This window comes from Bos grunniens, chromosome 15 (assembly GCF_055505025.1).
Source record: "Bos grunniens cultivar Pamir isolate PY7600 chromosome 15, Bosgru_T2T1.0, whole genome shotgun sequence".
Lineage (NCBI taxonomy): Eukaryota > Metazoa > Chordata > Mammalia > Artiodactyla > Bovidae > Bos > Bos grunniens.
Window position 1 is genome coordinate 53,285,264 of NC_141179.1, and position 19,905 is coordinate 53,305,168.

The window sequence follows — 19,905 nt, forward strand, 5'->3', positions numbered from 1 at the left end:
AGTATTTGACCAAAAAGCATATCCCCATCTGGCCTATTGAGTGTGTGTGAAATGCCACTGTTTGAACTCCAGAACTTGGAACGGGGGACTAGAAGTTCCCCTTACAAAGAAAACATCTGCAGGGATAAGGGCATCCTGGGCTGCTCTAGCTCCTCACTAGGTCCCCAGCATGGACCTTTTTGGGCTCGGATGTGGGATATGTGACCCTGGGACCATCCCTGATCTAGTCCTGGGGGTCTCTGTAGTCATGCGAGGGGCCTGGCTGGGGCTATGATCCTAACATCAGTCATCTGGAGCCTCTTCTGCCCTTCCCCCACAACCTGGGCTTCGCCCAAGGAAATGGAAACTCTTTCCCTGTCCCCCTCCCTCTGCAGGTGTCCAGTTCTCCTCCTTGGATCTCCTGGACCCTGGGGACCTGACCTTTTCCACCCCCTCACCCCATGGCTCAGATTATCTGACTCAATTTATTTAGAATTCTCCACCTCCCCTCACAATCTATCCCTAACAACTTATTTACCTTCCTCCACCTCTGCCATGAGCTGTGATTATCCTAATTCTGGCCAGGCCTATGCCCCCAGCACAAGGCCCTCCCTACTGTCTGCATCCCCATCCAGCCCCGCTGTCCTGGGAGAGCTGCTGGGGACCCCTGAATGTAACTGAGTGGGGGGAGCCTTGGCGCCTGAGCTGCTGGCCCACCATAAGGCACAGCTCCAAGGGGCATGATTCACAGAGCTAGAAATACAATATGATTAGTGCCCCCTTGCTGGGCACCCCATGGTTGAGGTTGGGAATCTGCAGGGTGGGACGGCTGGCGGTAGGAAACGGAAAGCAGTGTATCACTTGTCCTGCTGGAAGGAGGGACTAACTATCCCGGCGGAAGGTAGCGGGGTGGGAAGTGGAGGCAGGAAAGGCCTCCTGGAGGAAGGAGATTCAGGCTGGGCCCTGAAGAACGGCATAAGCCTACCCAGTGGGGCTCCACTATAGATTAACTTTCACCCGGCCTTTTCTCACCAAATGGGAGGGGTGTCTGGAGGCGAGCCTGGGCCTCCTCAGCAAGACAAAGTGAGTTCGTTCACCCTGGCTGCCAATTTCCAGGAGGAAAACGAGACCCAGTGAGGAGCAGCGGTGCCCCTTTTGCACAGGCAATGATGACAGGTCTCAGAGTAGCATCCAAGTCTCCAGTCTATCTTGCAACTCCTTTCTTGGTTTGGAGCCCAGAAGGGGTTGACCCCAGAAGCGGCTGGTCTGGCACAGCCCCTGCAGTTCCTGCGGGACACGAGAGATGGCGACACAGAGCAGCACGGCCGGGCCGCAGAGCGCCAGCTCGCCCCAGAGCAGCCACCAGGGGCGGGGGCCGCGGGCCGGGCTCTGACGTCGGGGGCGGGGCCGGCGGCCGTGACGCGCGGAGGCGGGGCCGTGCGTCTTCCAGGCCGGGGCGGCGATTCATTCAAAAGGCGCGCAGCTTGCGCGGCCGCCCGGGCGCTCACCGACACGGGCCCGGGCACCGCGTCGACCCAGGAGCTGGGCTGCTGGAGGGGGTGGCCAGGTAAGGAGGTCGCGCGGAGCCCCAGTCCGGAGGCCGTTCCCCGCGGCAGGCGCCAGAGGGATGCGGAGCCGAGCGGCGCCCCCTGCCTCCCCGCGTCTCTGAGGAAGTTCGCCGGCGCGGCGGATGCCGCAGCCGGGCCCCGCGCCCCCCCCCCCCCCCCGCCCCCGCCGCCCTCGCGTCCTTTCGTCTCTGAGCCCCCCTGCCCGGGGGCCTGTGCGTCCTTCCGCCGCGGCTCCAGGCCCGGCTGTGCGCGGTGGGGAAGCGGCGGCGGGACTTGCAGTTTGAGGAGCGAGCGGGCCGCGGAAACGCCCCCGGCCCGGGAAACTTGGACGGCGGTACCTCAGTGCGGCTGCAGCGCGGAGCGGCCGGAGGGGGTTCTGAGCGGTGTCAGCCCGTGACTGTGGGCGACACGGCGCGTGAGGCGGCCCAGCCGGGGCGAACGTGTGGCCGGGACACTGGGCGGTGACGCCGGGCCGAGCGGGAGACACAGAGGGGCTCTGTGTGTCTGTGACAGGCAGAGTGTGTGCGTGTGATTGTGTGTGAGACACCCCGGGTCACTGGGGTCACTGAGTGTGTTTGTGTGTGGCCTGGGGCGTAACCAGGGCAGGGCCAGGGCCCTCGTTAACGTGGGTGAGCGTGGAATAGAAGGAGAGGGGCCCCAGGTGATTGTGAGAACCAGCCCCCAAAGCCTAGTGTGCTGTGGGTCAAGTTGTGCCGTGTGCGCGCCTGCACCTCAGGGAGATGAGTACGAGGTGGAAAGGAGGGACCTCAAACACCTGCTATAGCAGATGGGGGGCTGGAGGGAAGGGGGCTCAAGGGAGGGGACAAGAGTCTCTCCAGGACTGTCCCCAAGAGGGCACCCCCGCAGGAGCTCAGTTTAGCGAGGGTGTTGTGTCCTGAGTGACTTGCCCTGGCAGAAGGAGAGGGCCAAGGCTGAGTGGCATCTCCTGGGGTGCCAAGTCTGGCAGCAGCAGAGGGCCCCTGAGGTAGCCTCAGGCTCCACCCTTTTCTGTCTCTCTCACACACACACACACACACACAAGAAGTCTGGGAGGCCTGGCAAAGCTCTGCCCCCGGGTAACCTGTATTCTCACTGGGCCCAGGCATAGTCTTGCTCTCAGATCCCACCCTCACCGGGCCTCAGTCTCCCCGTCTGCACACTGAGGTGCTGGGCTGTGAACAGACTGTGAATCATCACTTTGGGATCGTCTATTGTTTTTGGGTCAACTGTCTCTGTTCTCCCCTACCTCCCTCAGGCGCAAAGACTGCAATGGGGGATGGGGGCAGGCAGTCTGCTAGGGACAGAGTGGCTCAGGGGTTGCACCCAGGTGCTGGTGACAGCTTTGGAAGCACACCTCCTCGAACAAAGCTGAAACTTCTGAAGCACAGACATGGACTTCTCTGGTCCCGTCTCCCTTCTTCAGTCCCCTTCATGGGGGGGAGAAGAGGCAGGTTCCCCGGGAGTGGCCTCTGATTTCGAGAGCTGGAACAGGGCCTCTTCACCATCTGGACTAGACCCTCCTGAGGCCCCCTCCCCCACAAGAGGATCTTTTAGGTCCCTACAAAGTGGAATGGAAATTTGGGGAGGTAAAGGGATGCCTGGCGAGGGATCTGGAAGTTCTCTCATCTGCTGTCACCCTTTGAAAACGTTGACTGCGTTCTGAGTGGGGGCGAGGGTTCCAGGCGCCATGCTGAGCAGTTTATGATGTGCTCTCGGTGAATCCTCACAGTGGTTCTGAGATGCGGTGACTTCCAGGGAAGGAAACAACCTCAGAGAAGCAAAGTGACTTCCCCAAGGTCACGCAGAGTCAGGTCAGTGCCAGGACTGGAATTCAGGCCTCCTACTCCTGAAGCCCTGTGAGATGCTTGGTGAGGGCCACTTCCCTTCACAATAAGCTGCTCATAGCGCATCTGCGCTTCCTTCTCTCAACCTGGGCTGGCAACGTGGCCTTGGCAGGGTAAATGCCATTGCGAGTTCTGAGTACAGTGTGTATTTGCATACATGTCTAAAACATTATGGGTGGGTAGACTACATGGCCTTTCTGCTCCTTCTCCTCTTCCCTCGCCCTGGCTCTCAGCCCCTAGCCAGAGGTCACCAGAAAGGCCTGTCTCTTGCCTTCTAGAGCCCGTAACTGGTTTGGGGAGAGTCTGTATAGCTCTTGAGGAGTGTTGATAGAGCTCTGAGGAGTGCCGGGCGTCAGCAGCATAGCCCAGGCTCCAAGAGTGGCAGGAGAATGGGAATCCCACTTAACCTTCACCATGCCTGTGAGGACCTATGCCCCATCCAGAGTTGTTCCAAAACCACCCACATGCTGCAGGAATTGGGGGACAGGCCGGGAGTGACCTTGAGCTTGTGCCTACACTCTCCGGGCCTCAGCCCAGAGACCCCTGCTGCTGTGTGGCTGAGAGCTGGATCTGGGGATTCGGGTGTCCCTCTGTCCTCTCTGGAACGACTGGAGTTGTGCTTCTTGGGGCAGATCAGAATAGCTGTCTTGGTCTCTTGGGACTGAGCCTGGGTTATTTCCATCCCCAGCAAAGAGGTGGAAATAGCTCAGGGCCTAGGAAGAGGAGGGCGAGGGGAAGGGTTAACCAAGAGTTAACCCCACCCTGTGCCCTGCCCAAGCCAGGCTTTTCTGGGAACTTGGGTTCCCTGAATGACAGGGATGGTGGGGCCAGGCTGGGTTTCCAGTGGGGCCCCAGTTGGGATTGGTGCAACAGTTGCTGGAGGGAGGTGCCTGTTTCTGGCCAAGGAGGGGAAGCTTTCTGTCCCCAGCCACTGCTCACAGGATCAGCCTCATTTTACAAGCGGGAGAGACGGAGGTTCTGAGAACTGCTGGAACTTACCCAAGGCCCCCACCACCCTGATGCTCTGGCTCTCACCCTTCAGGCAGGGGACCTACCTTCTATCCTGCCACATGTTCCCCAGCAGGCTGGACATGGCCCAGGACTGGGAGCAGGCCCAAGACATGCCTTCACAAAACCAGGGCACCTTTTGTGTTCCAGCTCTGGTCTCTCTGCCTCCATTTCCAGTCCCCACCCCTGCCCAGTGCCAGAGTGGCCTCCCTAAGGCAACCTGTACTTTGGGCCAAAAAGTACAGTCCAGGCTCATCACCCTGTCATTGAGGTTTTCTTTCCAGGACCTTTTTGAACTTTACATCTTCAGCCTTATCTCTCTCCACCAGATGCTGTGGTTGTGCTCTGCCTTTCCTTCTGCTGGCTCCCCTTTCTAGAACCCTCCTGATCATTCAGGGTGCAGCCCCACCCCCAGCCCCTCTCCCAGGAACACTCCCAGCCCAGTGTTAGTCCTTCTTCGTTGTGTGGTCCCTGTGCTACCTGCTCCGCTTCTCGCTTCTAGGAATAGGTCCAGGGGTGGATCCTCACGGGGTACCGCATGCCCAGCTGGGTGGGGCCAGCTTGGCCCTTATCCTCTCTTCTCCCGTGGTCATATCTGTGTTGGCCAGGCAGGAAGGAATGGCAGCCACTGTAGGCCGAGGGCCTACTGTGTGCCAAGATGCACAGGGAGGTTTGTCCCCAGGGTTTTCAGTGCTCCCCGGTGTGTGCTGGGGTTGGGGGTGAATCCTCAAGGTCACCCCTGTGTGTAGGGGCGAGTCTGGTGCTTGCTGTGGGCTCCTCAGGCAAGGGTCTCATCCCGGGCCAGCAGAGGAGGCTCCCCGCTGAGGCCCTGCTGTGTGCCAGGCCCTGGGTGCAGGGCTCCTGACAGCGGCACTGACAACACGTTCCCTTGCTCCCCAGGCTGCTCTGGGAGCCCAGACTCTGAGGTCAGAGGGGTCCAGTCTGAGTTTGAGTCACACAGCGGCTGGTGCTCGAGTCTGGCACTCCAGTTCCCGCCCAAACCCCAGCCCCATCTCTGCCAGACCAAGCTGAGGGTTGTCTGACAACTCTGGCGTCGGTTTTCAAAGAAGGACCAGGCACCTGTAAGGGGAGCAGGGAGTGGCGGTGCTGCTGCCCAGCCCCTGGCCTGGCTGGGCAAGGCCCACTCCCTCCTGTGGGGCAGCCCTTCTGCCAGGTAGGCTGTGAGGGTGGGCCAGAGGGAGAGAAATCTTGCCGGAGAACAGCAGCGGGGCCCCCCACTCAGGATTGGGGGTGCTGGAATGTGATCCCTGGCAGAGCTTAGCACCCAGCTGGGGATGGGGTGGCAGGGAAGATGGTGGAGTCAGTGCTGCATTGCAGCTGTATGTTCAGCCCTGGCAGGACCCTGAGGCCCATCAACGCCCCCTCCAGGTACCAGCCTGGAAAAGAGGGTCCGGGCCAGGGAAGCGACGGGCGGGATTCCAGTGTCACTGAGATCCTAACCCAGGTCTGCTTGCTGGAAGACCAGAGCTCTTTCCCAGGCCTCCCTGGGAAAGATGAGGGCTCTGTGAATAAGCTGCCCATGTGGCCATGAACATGTACCCTGGTTGCTTGGCACAGGAGAGAGATGGAAGGGTTTTCTGCAGCCTGTAGAGTCAGGGTCTGAGTGTGTGGGTAGAGAGAGAAGGAAGGAGGGCTTCCAGAAGGAGAGACCGGACTTGGACCTCACCCTCACAGTGAGAAGGAGCGATGAGCACAGGAATGGAGCTGTGCCCCACCTCCTGGAGCACCCGCTGCCTTTCTCCCTGATGGAGACATGACCAATGATGGCTGAGGGGGCCAGGAGAGGGATGGGGAGGCTTGGAAAGCTTCCTGCAGGAGGTGGCACCTGGAGTGAGGCCTGATCGTAAGAAGAGCCACTGTTCCCTGATGAACCGTGGATCCTCCAGCCATGCCAAGCGGTCAGCTGGACAGGCACAGTTGTCCCAAATTACAGAGGAAGCAGGCTTGGGGATGTAGGGCTGGGTCGTGACTACTCAGCCCTCCTCTCTTCTGTGACTTCAGCAGGTGTGGGAGCGGGTGGACACGGGCCTGTGTAACTGCTGGGAAATGGGCACCCAGGGTCCACCTGGGGAGTCCAAGACTCGTCACCCTTGCTGTTGGGACTGATGTCGGGTTCCCCAAGCCCCCGTGCCTGCTCCCGAGTCACTGGGTGACCTCGGTTGGATGCTGCTCTGTTCTGAGCTTGTCTCCTCTGGCTCGTGTGGGCTGTTGAGAACTGGTACTCAGGAGAGGTCTGGTCAGCCCAGGCCCTGGTCAGTACTACCCACAGTGGCTCCATTTATCCCCTCAGCATCCCTGGAGACAGGGACCAGAACCCCTATCTGCAGGGGAGGACCCTGGAGCTCAGGAAGGGTAATTGCCCAAGGTCACAGAGCTCCTAAGCGATGAGCTAGAGCTTGAACCCAGGTGTGACTGCTCTGGGCCCAGCCTCCCATGACCTCCATCCTCAGGCTGTTGGTTGGGGCCTGACTGGGATTGCTCGGGGCAGGGAGTCTCTTGCCTCCAGCCCCTTGAGTCTGGAGGAGCTGGAGGACAGGGCCGGTTGGGCCTGTGGTCTCCCCTTGGTTCTCGAAGCCTTGCCTGAGTCAGCCTGGTCAGGGTGACAGGGCAGGGCCTGCAGGCCGTCCTGGGACAGTAGTGATTGGTACAGATGCGCGAGAGCTGGTGGGCGTGGGGCTGGGCTGGAGCAGGGTGCGTGGGCGCAGGGGACTGCCAGGTCTGGGGCGGCCAGAGCAGGGGCTGCCCACTGCCTGTCCCCACTGCTCACAGGGAGACCTGTCTCCTTGGAGACCAGGTCGTGACGGGGCACTGCCAGCCTCTCTGCCCTGCAGCTTCCTCATTTGTGAAGCCTGGAACCCTGTCTTGGAGGCCTGGTAAGGGAATGGGCAAGTCAGTCAGTCAGTCAGTCAGTCAGCTCAGTTGCTCAGTCGTGTCCGACTCTTTGCGACCCCATGAATTGCAGCACGCTAGGCCTCCCTGTCCATCACCAACTCTCGGAGTGTATGCAAACTCATGACCATTGAGTCGGTGATGCCATCCAGCCATCTCGTCCTCTGTCGTCCCCTTCTCCTCCTGTCTTCAATCTTTCCCAGCATCAGGGTCTTCCTGGTAAGGGAATGGGCACGCAGTAGGTTCTTAGTAGCAGGCAGGGGAGCCCCAGCTCTGCTTTAGGAGGACTGTCTCATTTGGGCCCCAGGCTCAGCTCAGGGAGGGGGCAGGGATTGCTTCTACACTCAGACTGGGAGGGGCGGGTGGGCCCTGTCTGGCTGTCTCAGCCCTTTTCTTATCCTCAAGGGCCAATTAGCCACCCCCACCCCCACCCTACCTCCCCACCCCACGCCCCTGAGCCTCCCAGGGGCGGGCTGGGGCACAGCTGCTGCCTGGTGGGCGCTGGGGCAGGATTGAGGGGTCCACATTGCCTGGCGTCCTCACCCCAAGGTTGTGACCTGGGAGAGCTTGGCTGCCTGAGGCTGGGGTGGGGGTGGAGATGGGGGCGCCCTTCTCACTGAGTGGCCCCTTCATCAGTCCTGAGGAGCTGGCCTCCTCCCTGGGCTCTTGCTCGCCCCGGGAATCCCCAGGCTTTCCTGGGCTTCCTGCTTCCCACAGGTCCCAGTGCCTTTTCCTACTGGAGCTGGTGCAGACGAGGGCAGTAGGCGAGTCTGTGCAGGAAAGCTGAGAGGCCCCCACTGGGGCCACAGCTCCTTGCCGGGGGCCCTCCCGGGTGCTTCGAGATGGGCTTTCAGTTGAACCGCCCCGGTGTGCTGCCAGCTCCCTAGCCTCTGCCGCTACGTTGGCAAACCCTCAGAACATCTGTCTTATACTGGGCCCCGGGCCAGAGAGATGTGGGAACCTGGCCTCCATCTCTGCTTTACTACTCCCTGGCTGGGTGGGGTGACCCACACTGGTGACCTCCTGCAGCCTCAGTTTCCTTAGGGATGAAAGAGGCGTGCTCACCTGTCCTGTGAGGAGTGGAGGCAACCCCGGATGAGGGCCTGGCCTGAGGGAATGAGGGTCTGTCCCCTTCCCTTTGAGGGCGGAGGATGAAAAGGAGACAGCGCCTAGCTGTGGGCACTGCCCTACTTCAGCCCCAGTTGCCAGGGAACCACTGGGTTCCTTGCTAACCTGGATTTCTCTATCGATGGGAAGCCTTTGTCTTCCTGCTTGGGCGCAGCCATTGCTGAGAGAGGCCTGTGTCTGGCTGTGTTTCCAGGCAACCCTAGCCTCTGGAGGCTGCAGGAGGTCACAGGCCATAAAGCCACTGTCGAGGAAACAAATACCTGTCTCCCACCCCCTGCTCCAGGTGGGAACCTGCCTCCCACCTCCGTCTGTCCAGCCCTGCCTCACTTGGCCGGCAGCCCAGCAAGCCCTCTGAGACTTGAGTTGTTCCATGCCTTTCGCTCCCCTGCTCACCCTTCAAGGCTCCCGTAGGCCCGGAGGGCGGGGGTAGGGGGTGGAAACAAAGGCTTCTCAGCTCCTGCCTAGACTTGGTGTGACCTGGGCTCCGCCCACCAACCTTTCTTCTCCCTTCCTGCACCCCCCACCTCCCCAGACGGTCAGTGTGTCTAATGGAGCACCTCCTGTGTACCAGGCTCCGTGCCAAGCCTTGTACATGAGTGTAAGAGAATCTCATTTGTACCTTGCACATCAGGTGTGTGCCATAGGCCCCTCCACAGTGTACACCAGAAACGGAGGCATGGTGAATGCTTACTGAGAGCTTGTTCTGTGTCAGGCTCTGTGCTGAGTATTTTTTTTTAAGAGGATTGATTGATTTATTAGTTTTTGGCTGTGCTGGGTCTTCGTTGCTGCACGCGGGCTTTCTCTAGTTGTGGCGAGCGGGGGCTGCTCTTTGCTGTGGGCGCGGACTTGTTGCGATGGCTTGTTACCTGTCCCGTTGTGGAGCACGGGCTTCAGTAGCTGTGGTGCTGGGCTCAGTAGTTGCGGATAGCTGGCTCTCAGGCCCCAGCACACAGACTAGGCTGCTTCGAGGAATGTGGCGTCTTCCCGGACCAGGATCGAACCCGTGTCCCCTGCAAGAGTCTGTTGGCACGCAGACTCTTAACTACTGGCACCCCTGGGAAGCCCTGTGCCGAGTGTTTAATGTGAATTCTCTCTTGTCCTCACAACGGCCCTCTGAGAGATGGGGAGCGGGGGTGGGGTCCACAGCCGCAGAGCCAGTGAAGAGCAGAGGAGGAAGGCTGGTTCTCCCCGAGTTAGGCAGGGGCTTCAAATCTGGGTTCAGTGCCCCCCACCCCAGCCCCACCCGCTGGGCCCCGTAGCCGTCGGCCTGCGCTCTGGCCCTCTTGCCCCTGGGAGAAGCTGGCCCCGCTCCTGAGCACCTCTTCTGATCCCCTGGTTTGGGACATGCCTCTTCAGGTGCTGGGTGCCGGGCATGGGGGTGGGGGGCAGCACGGCAGTGGGGAAGGGGCTGGGTAAACAGGATGGTCACACCCAGGGTGACAAACCCAGGCACAGGTCGGTGGTGGTTGGGGCCTTCCAGGGGGATGCGGCTTCCAGCGAAGCTCTGAAGGGCGGGTGTCGGGTGATGGGAGAGGGTTCTGGGCAGAGGAAGCAGCAGGTCCCAGTGCCAGGGAGAGAGGCAGGTGTGGGGACAGAAGGTAGTTCAGAGCAGCTGGCGCTGTGGGGAGGCACAGGCCCAGCCCTCGGCGTTGAGACACCTAAGCTGCAGGTCGGCCCACCGGAGGCCACGGCGGGGCGGGATGGGGGTGCGGGGGCTGTGAGAGGAGCCTCTGTGGAGGCGGGGAGGCGGCGTCGCCGGCCGGTGACCCTGTGAGCTTCAATTCTGGGAAAGGGGAAGCTGCTGGGGCCTGAGGAGGCTGGGTGGGGACACAGCTTCCTCTTTCTCCTAGGCCTGCAGGGCTACGCTGCTCTGGGGCTCTGGCACCTCCTGCGAGGGGCCCTGGTCGCAGCTTTCCTTCTTGGCTTGCTTCCAGGGAATTTCTGGTCCTAATTGTTTGGGCCTTTTTAGGAGGGTGGGGACGGGCCGTGTGTGAGAACCCTCTCCCCTCACCCCCCAATATCGCCATGTTTCATGGAGGCCTCCGGCTCTAGACACTGGCCGGGGAGGGCTTTGTGGTGAACGAGACAGACGCCCCTGCCCTTGCTGCTGTCTGTGGGGGCAGACAGTAAACAAGCAAACAAATAATTACAAACCCTGGCGGGAGGCGCAGAGGGAGGGGGGGGTCACAGGACCCACATCAGGCTACCTCATCTAAACCTCGGGCAGCCCTGCTCTGGGGATGAGCAGCTCCCACTTCCAGATGAGGAGACTGAGACCCATCGAGGTGAAGCAGGGGCTCAGGTCCCGCAGGGAGCTGGGGACTGTGGGGAACAGGCGCCAGGCTGGCTTCTGGGAGGAGTGGCCTCTAAGCTAACTTCCTTTTGTGCCCCCGGGGCTCTGGGGGTGGTTCTCCTCTGCCAGGAACCCTGGGGCCAGAGAGGACCACCGTACCAGCTGCCACCCCTTTCAGGGCCTCAGTCTGCCCATCTCTGACAGCCCTCCCCCCAGGAAGCCCTCGGGAGGTGCCCCGAGGTGCTGGGCTTTGGAAGGTCCCTGATTGCCCTGCCTGCTGGAAGGCAGGGTTGGGGAGGGTGGAGGCTTCACCCACTGCCCCCCTCCGCCCACCCAGCCAAGGGCTTGATGGGAACTTGCTCTTCAGTCAGCATTCCAGGGCTCCCAGCATAGGTGCTGGAGGCCTGGTGGGGAGAAAGCTCAGAGGGGAGTCAGAGCAGCAGGTGTCCGCGTGTGCAGGGGGTTCTGGGTGGCGGCCAGCAGCTGCCTGACTGGACAGGTCCACCGGGGGCTCAGGCTGAGTGTAGGGGCCCGGGGAGCTGCTAGTAAGTAGAGACTCGGGGCGGTCAGACTGGAGTAAGTGCTGGTTTGGGTAATTAGAAGGCTCGTAATTAGAAGGCATCAGGCACGAGTGTCTGTGAATGTGCCAGAGGGGGCCCTCGCTGGCTTTGAGTCTGGGCCCTTGGACCCCACTTTCCTCCTGGAAGTCTCGAGATCAGAGCTCCCCGTCCGTCTGGAGGTCAGCAGCTGCACAGCCCCTGCCTGCGGGCACAGGTCACCCAGCAGGTGCCAGTCACGGGGTGGGACTCGGGCCGGGGTGGGGGGACCTCTCCTCTGTGGCCAACCAGCCTCTGACTTTCCACACCTCCCCCAGCCCTCTGGGCCCACCCTGGGGATACGGAGGGGCGCTGGGGCTGGACGGGGCTGTGGGGCTGGCATTGAGGCCTTGGGACTCAGGGTCGGCTGTGGGTGAGCTCCGTGACGAACAAAGGAGGGAGCCATGGAGAGATGGGCTGAGTGGGAGCAGGGCCTGGGAAGGGGAGGGACACGTGTCACCCCGCTGGAGGAGGCGCCAGTGGAGGCTGGGTCAGAGGACGCCCCCCATCAGGTGCTGATGGCCAGGCTGCGGCGTTCACTGTGCTCCGTGGCCGGACCTTCTGTCCTGGGTTTTCCCTTGAGCTGGCCTTGGGCCGAGAGCCCCCGCCAGTGACCTGGAGAGTCCCGAGGTTGGTGTAACTCAAACCCCCGGTCCCACGAGGTCCGTACCAGGCCAGGCCCACAGCACGGCCGGGTCAGTTTCCTCTGCCTCCCCCTTCGAGTGGGAAGTCCTGGCCGCTTGTAGGCCAAGGGGCTCTCCTGTGGCCTGGGCTTTACCGCGGGCAGTGCTTCTTCGGCCAGGCTGCCCGTCGGACTCTGAGGCTCCAGGCAGGGCCCCTCCAGGCGCTGGGCTTGGCTGCCCGAGGCTGCCCCACAGGGGTCACTGGCTGCCCGAGACACTCTCCCTCCCTCCCGAGCCTGGAGCGTGGCCTCCTGGGGGGGCATCACGGGACTCCCTGGCTCTGCCGCTCGTCCCTTTTGTCATCTAAGCCAAATCCTTCTCCCTGCTCTTCAGCCGTGTCTGCCGGCTGGAGACTTTTCTCCCGGCACGGCCAGTGCCCGCCACACTCCGTGCCCTCGTGTGCCACGCTTGGTGTCTTGGCCCTTCCCTCTGCCCGGCACGGTTAATCTGTTGGTCGTAGGTCTTCCTGGGGTGTGAGCTCCCTGAGGACAAGGGGCGGAGTACACAGGAGGCGCCTGGGAGAAGACGGAAGGCTTGAGTGCGGGCTGCGACGACCACCCTGTCCCCCGTCCCCGCAGGTCTGCCCAGGGCTCTGAGGGGCAGGCCGGGCACTCTGGAGAAGCCGGCCAAGGGTGGACAGTGGGCCCGCGGGAGGACCAGGGCTGTGGTGGGGTCGGGCTGGGGGAGGCCACGCGCAGGCGCTTTGGGGGAAAGGACGTCTGGAAGGGCCTCCGGCAGGAGAGGCCTTAATGTTGGGCTTTGAAGTGTGGCGGAGCAGGCCTTCCTTGGAGCAGAAGCAGCAAGAGTGAAGGCAGGCAAGCAGAGAGGTGGGCTTGCCTGTGGCCCCCAGAGTTCTGAGAGGCGGGAGCCCTGAGAGCTGGGGATGTGAACGGAGAGGCCCCTCGTTCCTCCCACCCCCGCCCCAAGCTGTCGGTCCCTTCCTGCCACGCTTCCCTGCTTGGCCTGGGGCAGCTGGCTGTTCGTGGACGAGGCCGGAAACCCCCCAAGCCTGTGCTGCCCTGCGAGGCTGCCCCAGCCTTCTGCCTGCCCACACCATCTCCCCACCTTCCCTCCCGTCCAGCCCCGTCCGGGAACACACGCTGGGAACACAGTGGCCGCCTCTTCCGTCTCCACCCGCTGGGGCCTGAGGATGAAGCTGAGCCCGCCACCCTGGCCCCTGTCCTGTCTCCTCGTGGTGAGTGGGGATGGGACAGGGGGAGGCGTGACTTGAGCCCTCAGGAGCCTCGTGCTGAGGTGGGTTACGCAGCCCTTCCTTTGAGGAGCAGAGACAGTCTGGCCCACTCCTCTCTTGGTGCCCCTGGCCTCCCAGTGCTTGGCACGAGCTGGAACCAGGTCTGGAGCCTGAGGAGGTCCCTCACACCCACCATGTGACATTCCCTCTGCCCGTCAGGGTAGCTGGCTCAACCCTGCACCTGTCCCAAGCTGGGGCCCCATCAGAGGACTGGAGAAGGGGGATTCAGGGCAGATAGTTCACACCTGGAATGGGAAAAGAGGGCGCTCCAAGAGGAATGGGTGGGATGCAAATTGAGACGATCCTTCCCTTGGGACCTGTCGTGCCCTCTGTGGGTGCCAGGCTGTGAATGGGCTGGCCTTGCATGGCAGGGAGGTCATAGAAGAGGATATGGTCCCAGAGCCTCGGCCAAGGGCCAGAAACACCACCTGTAGACTCGGCCCGAGGGATGATGAAATGAGGCTGGTTAATGACGTTTTCAGCCGTAATGTGGGGGCCAAGGCAGCAAGCAGGAAGTGGGGCGGAACTTGAGAGAGGAATTTGGAAGAACGTCCTCCTCATTGTCCAGGTTAGCTCCAAGGCTGTGACTCAAAGACCCAAGGGTTCGAGAGCCTGCCCTGGCCCTGTCGGGGGCTTTCTGGCACTTTCCAGAAGCAGATGTGCTCCCTCCTTGCCTGGGCAGTGGCAATGCAGCAGGGCTGAGGCAGGCAGGTTGGACTTGTGCATAGGGACTGCAGCTCGAGGGTGCCCCGAAGCCTGGGGGCGGCCCAGGAACCGGAGGCCCCTGTGCCTGGGGCGGCAGGTCGGAGGGCCCGCCGCTGCCATGCCCCAGTGCTTTCTGCCCCCTGAGTGTGTCCTTCCCTGTGTCCTTCCAGCTGCTGCCCTGGCCTCTGGCCACTGCCACACCGACAGCCCCTCAGCAGTGCCCACCTGGGCAGGAGCCCAACCTGGTGAGCTCGCCCTGCCCGTCGGCCTCTCCTGGGAAGACTGAGGGCCGGGGCAGGGAGCCCAGGCCTGGCTTCTGGCTCTGTTCTCACTCTTTCCCTCCTGCAGGAACCAGGGTGGGGCACATTATGTAGGTCCTGCCCCCCAGGCACCTTCTCGGCTTCCTGGGGCTCTCGCCCGTGCCAGCCACACTCACGCTGCAGCCCTCGAGGGAGGCTAGAGGCCCAGGTGGGCACGGCAACACAAGACGCACTATGTGGAGACTGCCAGCCTGGGTGAGCCATGGGGTGGAGCGAGGGGGTTCATGACCCGGAGGCCAGGACTTGAGATCCTGGGGTCCCAGCCTCACTCACCCCTTGAGTGGGCCTCAGACTTCCCATCTGTGAAATGGGGTGGGTCGGGACCGGTGAGGGTGCCCGTGGGGAAGGTCCAGCCTCTCTAAGGACGGCCTTTGGGCTTCAGTGACATCTTCCCTCCCTGCAGGTGGTTCTCCCCTGCAGAGGCCCCCGGTGTTCCCTGCTGGCCATGCTCCCGGACCCCTCTGGGTGGCCGCAGCTGTTTCAGTGAGTGCAGACGGGGCTAGGACTGGTGGGGATGTGTGGGAAGGGGTCTGGAGAGCTTGAGCCCGAGGGCCCCTCTGTGTCCATCTGGGGCAGTGGGATCCTCACTCCCCTAGCCCAGGGTATCCAGCAGGAGGTGGTCACTTGGTCCGCTGGCTGTCTCTTCTCTCTCCATCTCCGAGGGACAGAGACTGTCACAGCTGGGGGCTCACGTCCCAACCCGTCTCCTGTCCTTCCTTCTCCCCCTCAAAACGACCCACATGGACGAGTGTGAGCATACACACTCACACACGTGCACCTCCTCTCACCCGTGGAGTTGGTCACTTTCTGAGGAAACCAGCTGATGGGCCAGGCTTGTGGAGAGGCAGGGTCTGGTGCCCTGTGCCCAGGCACGTGTGCACCACTGCCTTTTGTTTACGCTCTGGCCTAGATGGGGGCTCAGGGTCTGGCCATCCTGATGGTCAAGTGGCCAAAAAGGAGGGGGCTGAGCTGGCCTTGGCTTCCCCAACGTGGTGGACAGTGGGTGGCTGTGGGCCTATCAGTATCACAAATCCCACCCCTGCCCCGTGACTCAGCCCTGGGCCTTGCTGAGTGTCTGCCTCTCTGCCTCTGTCCTGCCTCCATCCTCCGTGGTGCTCAGAACGGGGGCGACGGGCCCGACGTGGCGTGGAGGTGGCCGCAGGGGCCGGTGGTGCAGGGGAGACGCGGCAGCCTGGGAACAGCACGCGGGCAGGCAGCCCCGAGGAGACGGCTGCCCAGTACGCAGTGATCGCCATCGTGCCCATCTTCTGTCTCATGGGACTGCTGGGCATCCTGGTGTGCAACCTGCTCAAGCGGAAGGGCTACCACTGCACGGCCCAGAAGGAGGTCGGGCCTGGCCCCGGAGGCGGAGGCAGCGGTGAGGCCCAGCCGGGGGTTGAGTGGGAGGCGGGTTGGCCCAGCCTAGCTCAGCTTGGGGTCACCTGAGGCAATCTACTTGGCCTGGAAGGGTGATCAGGAGAGTTTCCTGGAGGTGTGGCACGTGGGCAAACTGATAAAGTGGAAGGAAGGCTGAGATGGCCCAAGGTGGCAACTGGGGCAGAACAGGCAGAGAGGTCAAGGGGCTGCAGTGGGATTCCCTCCCAGCTGGAGGAGTCTGGACCCCTTTGGGGCTGCTGCTGTGTGTGTAGTTAAAGGTTAGACTGCCTCCTGAGTACTCAGGGTGACCTCTGGCCTCTGGCCTGAAGGGCTGGCAGGGCAGCTGACCTGGACAGGCACCATGAGAGGCTCCGGTTTCAGCTCCAGGCTGTGGTTTGAGTTACAAGCCCTGGAACCAGAGGGAAAGACATGCTCGTCCTGCCCCTCCCCTAGGGCCTTAGAGCCCTTTTCTTTTTTCCCTTACCCCTCCTTGGCCAAGTCAAGATTGAATGGTGCCTCCCATGCCAGTCCCCTTTCCAGCCCCTGTCTCTGCAGGGCCAGGAGGGGGACAGGACAGGAACTTCGGGCAGGCCGCTTAGCCTGGAACCACATGTTTTCCTAGGACTCCCTTTAACTTGCTGGCTGCTGCCTGGGTGCAAGTCCTAGGAGCTCTGCTGCTGGCCCAGGATTCATTGTATGGCCCATTCTCGTGCCCTTGAGGTCTGGGCCCTTGGTTAGTTACGAAGAAGACAGGGCGGTGTGCAGGGCATGACAGGCCCAGAACGGCAGAGTGTGCTGGGGCTGGCGGGGGTTCTGGGCAGAGAGGCCACACACAGCTCCCTGAGGCTGAGGAGAGGGCAGGCCCTGGGAGAGGCTGGTCCCCCACCCCACACACTCTGTGCAGGATGGTGGAGTTCAGGTGGCCCTGAAACTGCTCAGCACCTGGGGCTGCCAGGTGCAGGGAGCGGTGGTGCTGAGCAGTGAAGGTGGTAACAGCTCAGAGCCAGAGCTGAGGCCCTAGACGCGCACACACCCGGGCCTGGGGCGCCCTCTGCTGCCAAATCCTGGCGTAGCCGGCGAGCAGCAGCGTGTCCCACCCGCTTCTTCCCTGGAGTCGTGGTGGTTCTCTCTCCTCCAGGGACCAACCCTGCTTGCCGGCCTGAGGACGCCAGTGAGGACACCATTGGGGTCTTGGTGCGCCTGATCACAGAGAAGAAAGGTGAGGAGGGAGGTCTGGCCCCATCCCCGCGCCAGAGCGCTGCTCTGCCTCTCCCGCCGGCGCGCCTCGGGCAGCCTGGCCCTCTGACCGTGTGGCTGGCGGTGCTGCCCCCTTTCTTGCTCGGTGAGCGGGGGAGGAAAAGGCACACGGCCGGCGCTGGGGAGGAGTGAGTGGGCAGGGGGCCGGTGCGGGGGCGGGTCCTCCCTGGCTGCCCAGAGCCAGGTTCTGAGAGCAGCTGCCCACAGAGAATGCCGCGGCGCTGGAGGAGCTGCTGAAGGAGTACCACAGCCGACAGCTGGTGCAGACCAGCCACCGGCCTCTGCCCAGGTGAGCCGGCAGGCGGGCCCCCGACAGCAGGTACTCGGCCTGCCTCCCGGTGACTCGGCCCTGGGGTGCGTTTCCCCTCCTGTCTCTCCGGGGTCTCCTGGGCCTGCCCCGCCCCGTGACCCTCCCGCCTGTGTTCCCCACAGGCTGCCCCCGGGCCCGCCCAGCATGCCGCACGTTTGCCCGCATCGCCAGCACCTCCACACCGTGCAGGGCCTGGCCTCGCTCTCGGGCCCCTGCTGCTCCCGTTGTAGCCAGAAGAAGTGGCCCGAGGTGCTGCTGTCCCCTGAGGCTGCAGCTGCCACCACTCCTGCCCCCAGACTCCTGCCCAACCCAGCCAGGACCCCAAAGGCCGGGGCCAAGGCCGGACGCCAGGGCGAGATCACCATCTTGTCTGTGGGCAGGTGAGGGCACAGACCACAGGTGACCCCTGACGGCTGTGGGGGAGGCAGGGCTGGAGGTCGATCTGTGGGCAGCCCCACCCTTCCTGGCCTCAGTGGGCCTCTCTTTGCAGTGGGGGTTGCCAGGGTCCTCGCCCTGATAACACCTGGGCCCCCATGACACCTAAGAACCTGGTCACACACAGCCTAGAGTTGGGAGCCCGGCAGTGGGCGAGAAGACATGGGGAGGGCTCAGGCTCTGATCCAGGAACTTGCTGTGCAACCCTGGCGGGTGCTGCACTCCTCACACCTGGGGATCCCCCTCTAACGGGGGAACATGGCATCGCCACTCCTCACAGGTTCCGTGTGGCCCGAATTCCCGAGCAGCGCGTGAGTTCAGTGGCCTCCGAGGTGAAGACCATCACGGAGGCTGGGCCCTCAGGGGGTGAGCTCCCCAACTCCCCACGACCTGGCCTCCCCAGTGAACAGCGGGCACTTCTAGGAAGTGGTGGAAGCCATGCTAAGTGGCCAAAGCCCCCAGCAGAGAACAAGGCCGAGGTGAGGACCCGAGTGGGAAGGGGTCTTGTCAGCACCTGGGCCACTTCCATGGCGGACAAGGCAGGGGTGGAGGTCCACAGGGCGCTGGGCAGGGGCTGCTTTCTTGGAGCCAGAAGCCCCCTGACAGCTCTGATTCCTCAACTCTGTCCCCCAGGAGAACCGCTATGTGGTCCGGCTAAGTGAGAGCAACCTGGTCATCTGAGGAGCTGTCCCGTCTGAGGACCCTGCAGCCCTGCCCTGGGCGGTTCCGAGGGCTTCCTGGAGGAGGGGGAGCTGCAGCTGGGCCCATGAGGATCCAGAAACGCCAGCAGACAAAACCGCCAAGGCCTGGAGGTGGGAGTGTCCACCCCGGTGAGGAGACAGGAGGCCGGCCATCGGGTGCTGTGTGCAGGAGCAGGTGGAGGCCCCCTCCCGTCCCCGCCACCCATTTCCCTCCCGCAGGTCCTTGAGCCTGTGCCCTGCCCTGACCTCTGCTCCACCAGGCGGCTAGGCCTTGTGGTGGGGAAGGGCCCTCTGCCTGGCACCCCTGGCCCCACCCTTGCCCCTGTAGGGGGGACTTCTCCCTCCTTTTCTGACAGGTCCTATAAAGGACCTGGGCTGGGAGCTGAGTTTTGGGTTCTCGTCCAGGTCAAGCCTCTGGCCATTACTGGGTCCCAGTTCTTTCGACTGTGAAGTGGGGGTAGCGGTGCCGCGGCGCACAGGGCCTTCCCGCCTCGCAGGCTCTGGGCTGGGTCGTGGGGGTGGAGAGCTCGACTCCACACTGCCCCTCCCACTAGTAGCTTTATCTGACCCCGTTTTTGCTGCTTTAGGCCCTCTGCCTTCAAGTCTCCCCCAGGGCTGCCTGAATGTGGCTCTGCATACATAAGGGGCCTAATGCATGTGCCTGCCTCTGCCCCTGCTGTTTTTATTGAAACTGAAGAAACAGACTTGACCTGGGCAGGACTGTGGTGCAGAGCCCCAGCCACCCCCACGATCTCAGGCGCTTCGGAGGGAAGTGGCGTGTGCGACGGGGCTGGGAAGGGGCCTCTGGCCTCGGTGGTGTGTGTCCCTGCGGTGTTGGTGTTTGTCCCCTGGCCTGGGCAGTGCAGGCGACTGCTCCACCTCCGTTTCCACACTGGCTCCGCAGTCTCGTTATTTATGTGGGGCTGTGCAGGCACGGGCCCACGGCTGTCCCCGTTTCTCTTATTTATTGAAACTTGGCTGTTGTCCATCCTTGTGTCTCCATACTCATCCATTGTTGAATAATAAAAATGTGGGAAAGTAGTGTCAGGAGGAGCTGCTTGTCCTTGTGCCTCTTCCCAGGTTGCCCATTCACTGCATAGTTCTGTGTCAGGCCCTGTGTGTGGGACATGCCATCCCTCCCCTGGCAGTGTCTGCTGTTTGGCAGGTGGGGCACCAGATGAAGTGGGGCCAGAGGTGGCCTCGCAGGTCATCTGGCCTTATCTGCCCTTGGGTAAGGAAGAGCTGCAGTCCAACCATAGGTACAGGCTTCAGGGAGAGGGGGTTTTTAGTTAATTCCAGGTTCTTTTGGTGTTTTGTATTGGAGGAAGGAGACGTATTTAAACACTAATGGCAAAGAGGCTCAAGGAGAGGCTGAAGAACCAAGAAGTGATGCCTGGTGGAATCCAGGGTGGGGGTGGAAGGGGACACCCTGGGAAGGCTCAGGCTTGCTCCTGGGAGACGGCAGTGGCCACGCTGGGCATATGCCCGAAGCCTGACTTCACATGGGGCAGAAGCCATGGTGGGGCCCAGCCTGGCAGC

At 62.4% G+C, this 19,905-nt stretch overlaps 1 protein-coding gene across 2 annotated transcripts; it reads left to right on the forward strand.

The window, feature by feature from the left end:
- The first annotated feature begins 1,130 nt into the window (after positions 1-1,130).
- On the forward strand, positions 1,131-19,407 carry RELT (RELT TNF receptor). 2 transcript variants are annotated; one of them, XM_086340669.1, is made up of 12 exons: positions 1,131-1,546; positions 12,470-12,587; positions 13,091-13,204; positions 14,137-14,211; positions 14,315-14,481; positions 14,690-14,769; positions 15,407-15,664; positions 16,802-16,882; positions 17,128-17,209; positions 17,353-17,610; positions 17,946-18,144; positions 18,299-19,407. In XM_086340669.1, the coding sequence occupies exons 1-12, from the start codon at positions 1,146-1,148 to the stop codon at positions 18,344-18,346; spliced, it is 1,881 nt and encodes a 626-aa protein (XP_086196795.1). In that variant the 5' UTR covers positions 1,131-1,145; the 3' UTR covers positions 18,347-19,407. The 2 variants fall into 2 exon arrangements, with proteins under 2 accessions (XP_086196795.1, XP_086196796.1); XM_086340670.1 differs by lacking the exon at positions 12,470-12,587 and having other exon boundaries at positions 1,412-1,546.
- The last annotated feature ends 498 nt before the right edge of the window (positions 19,408-19,905 follow it).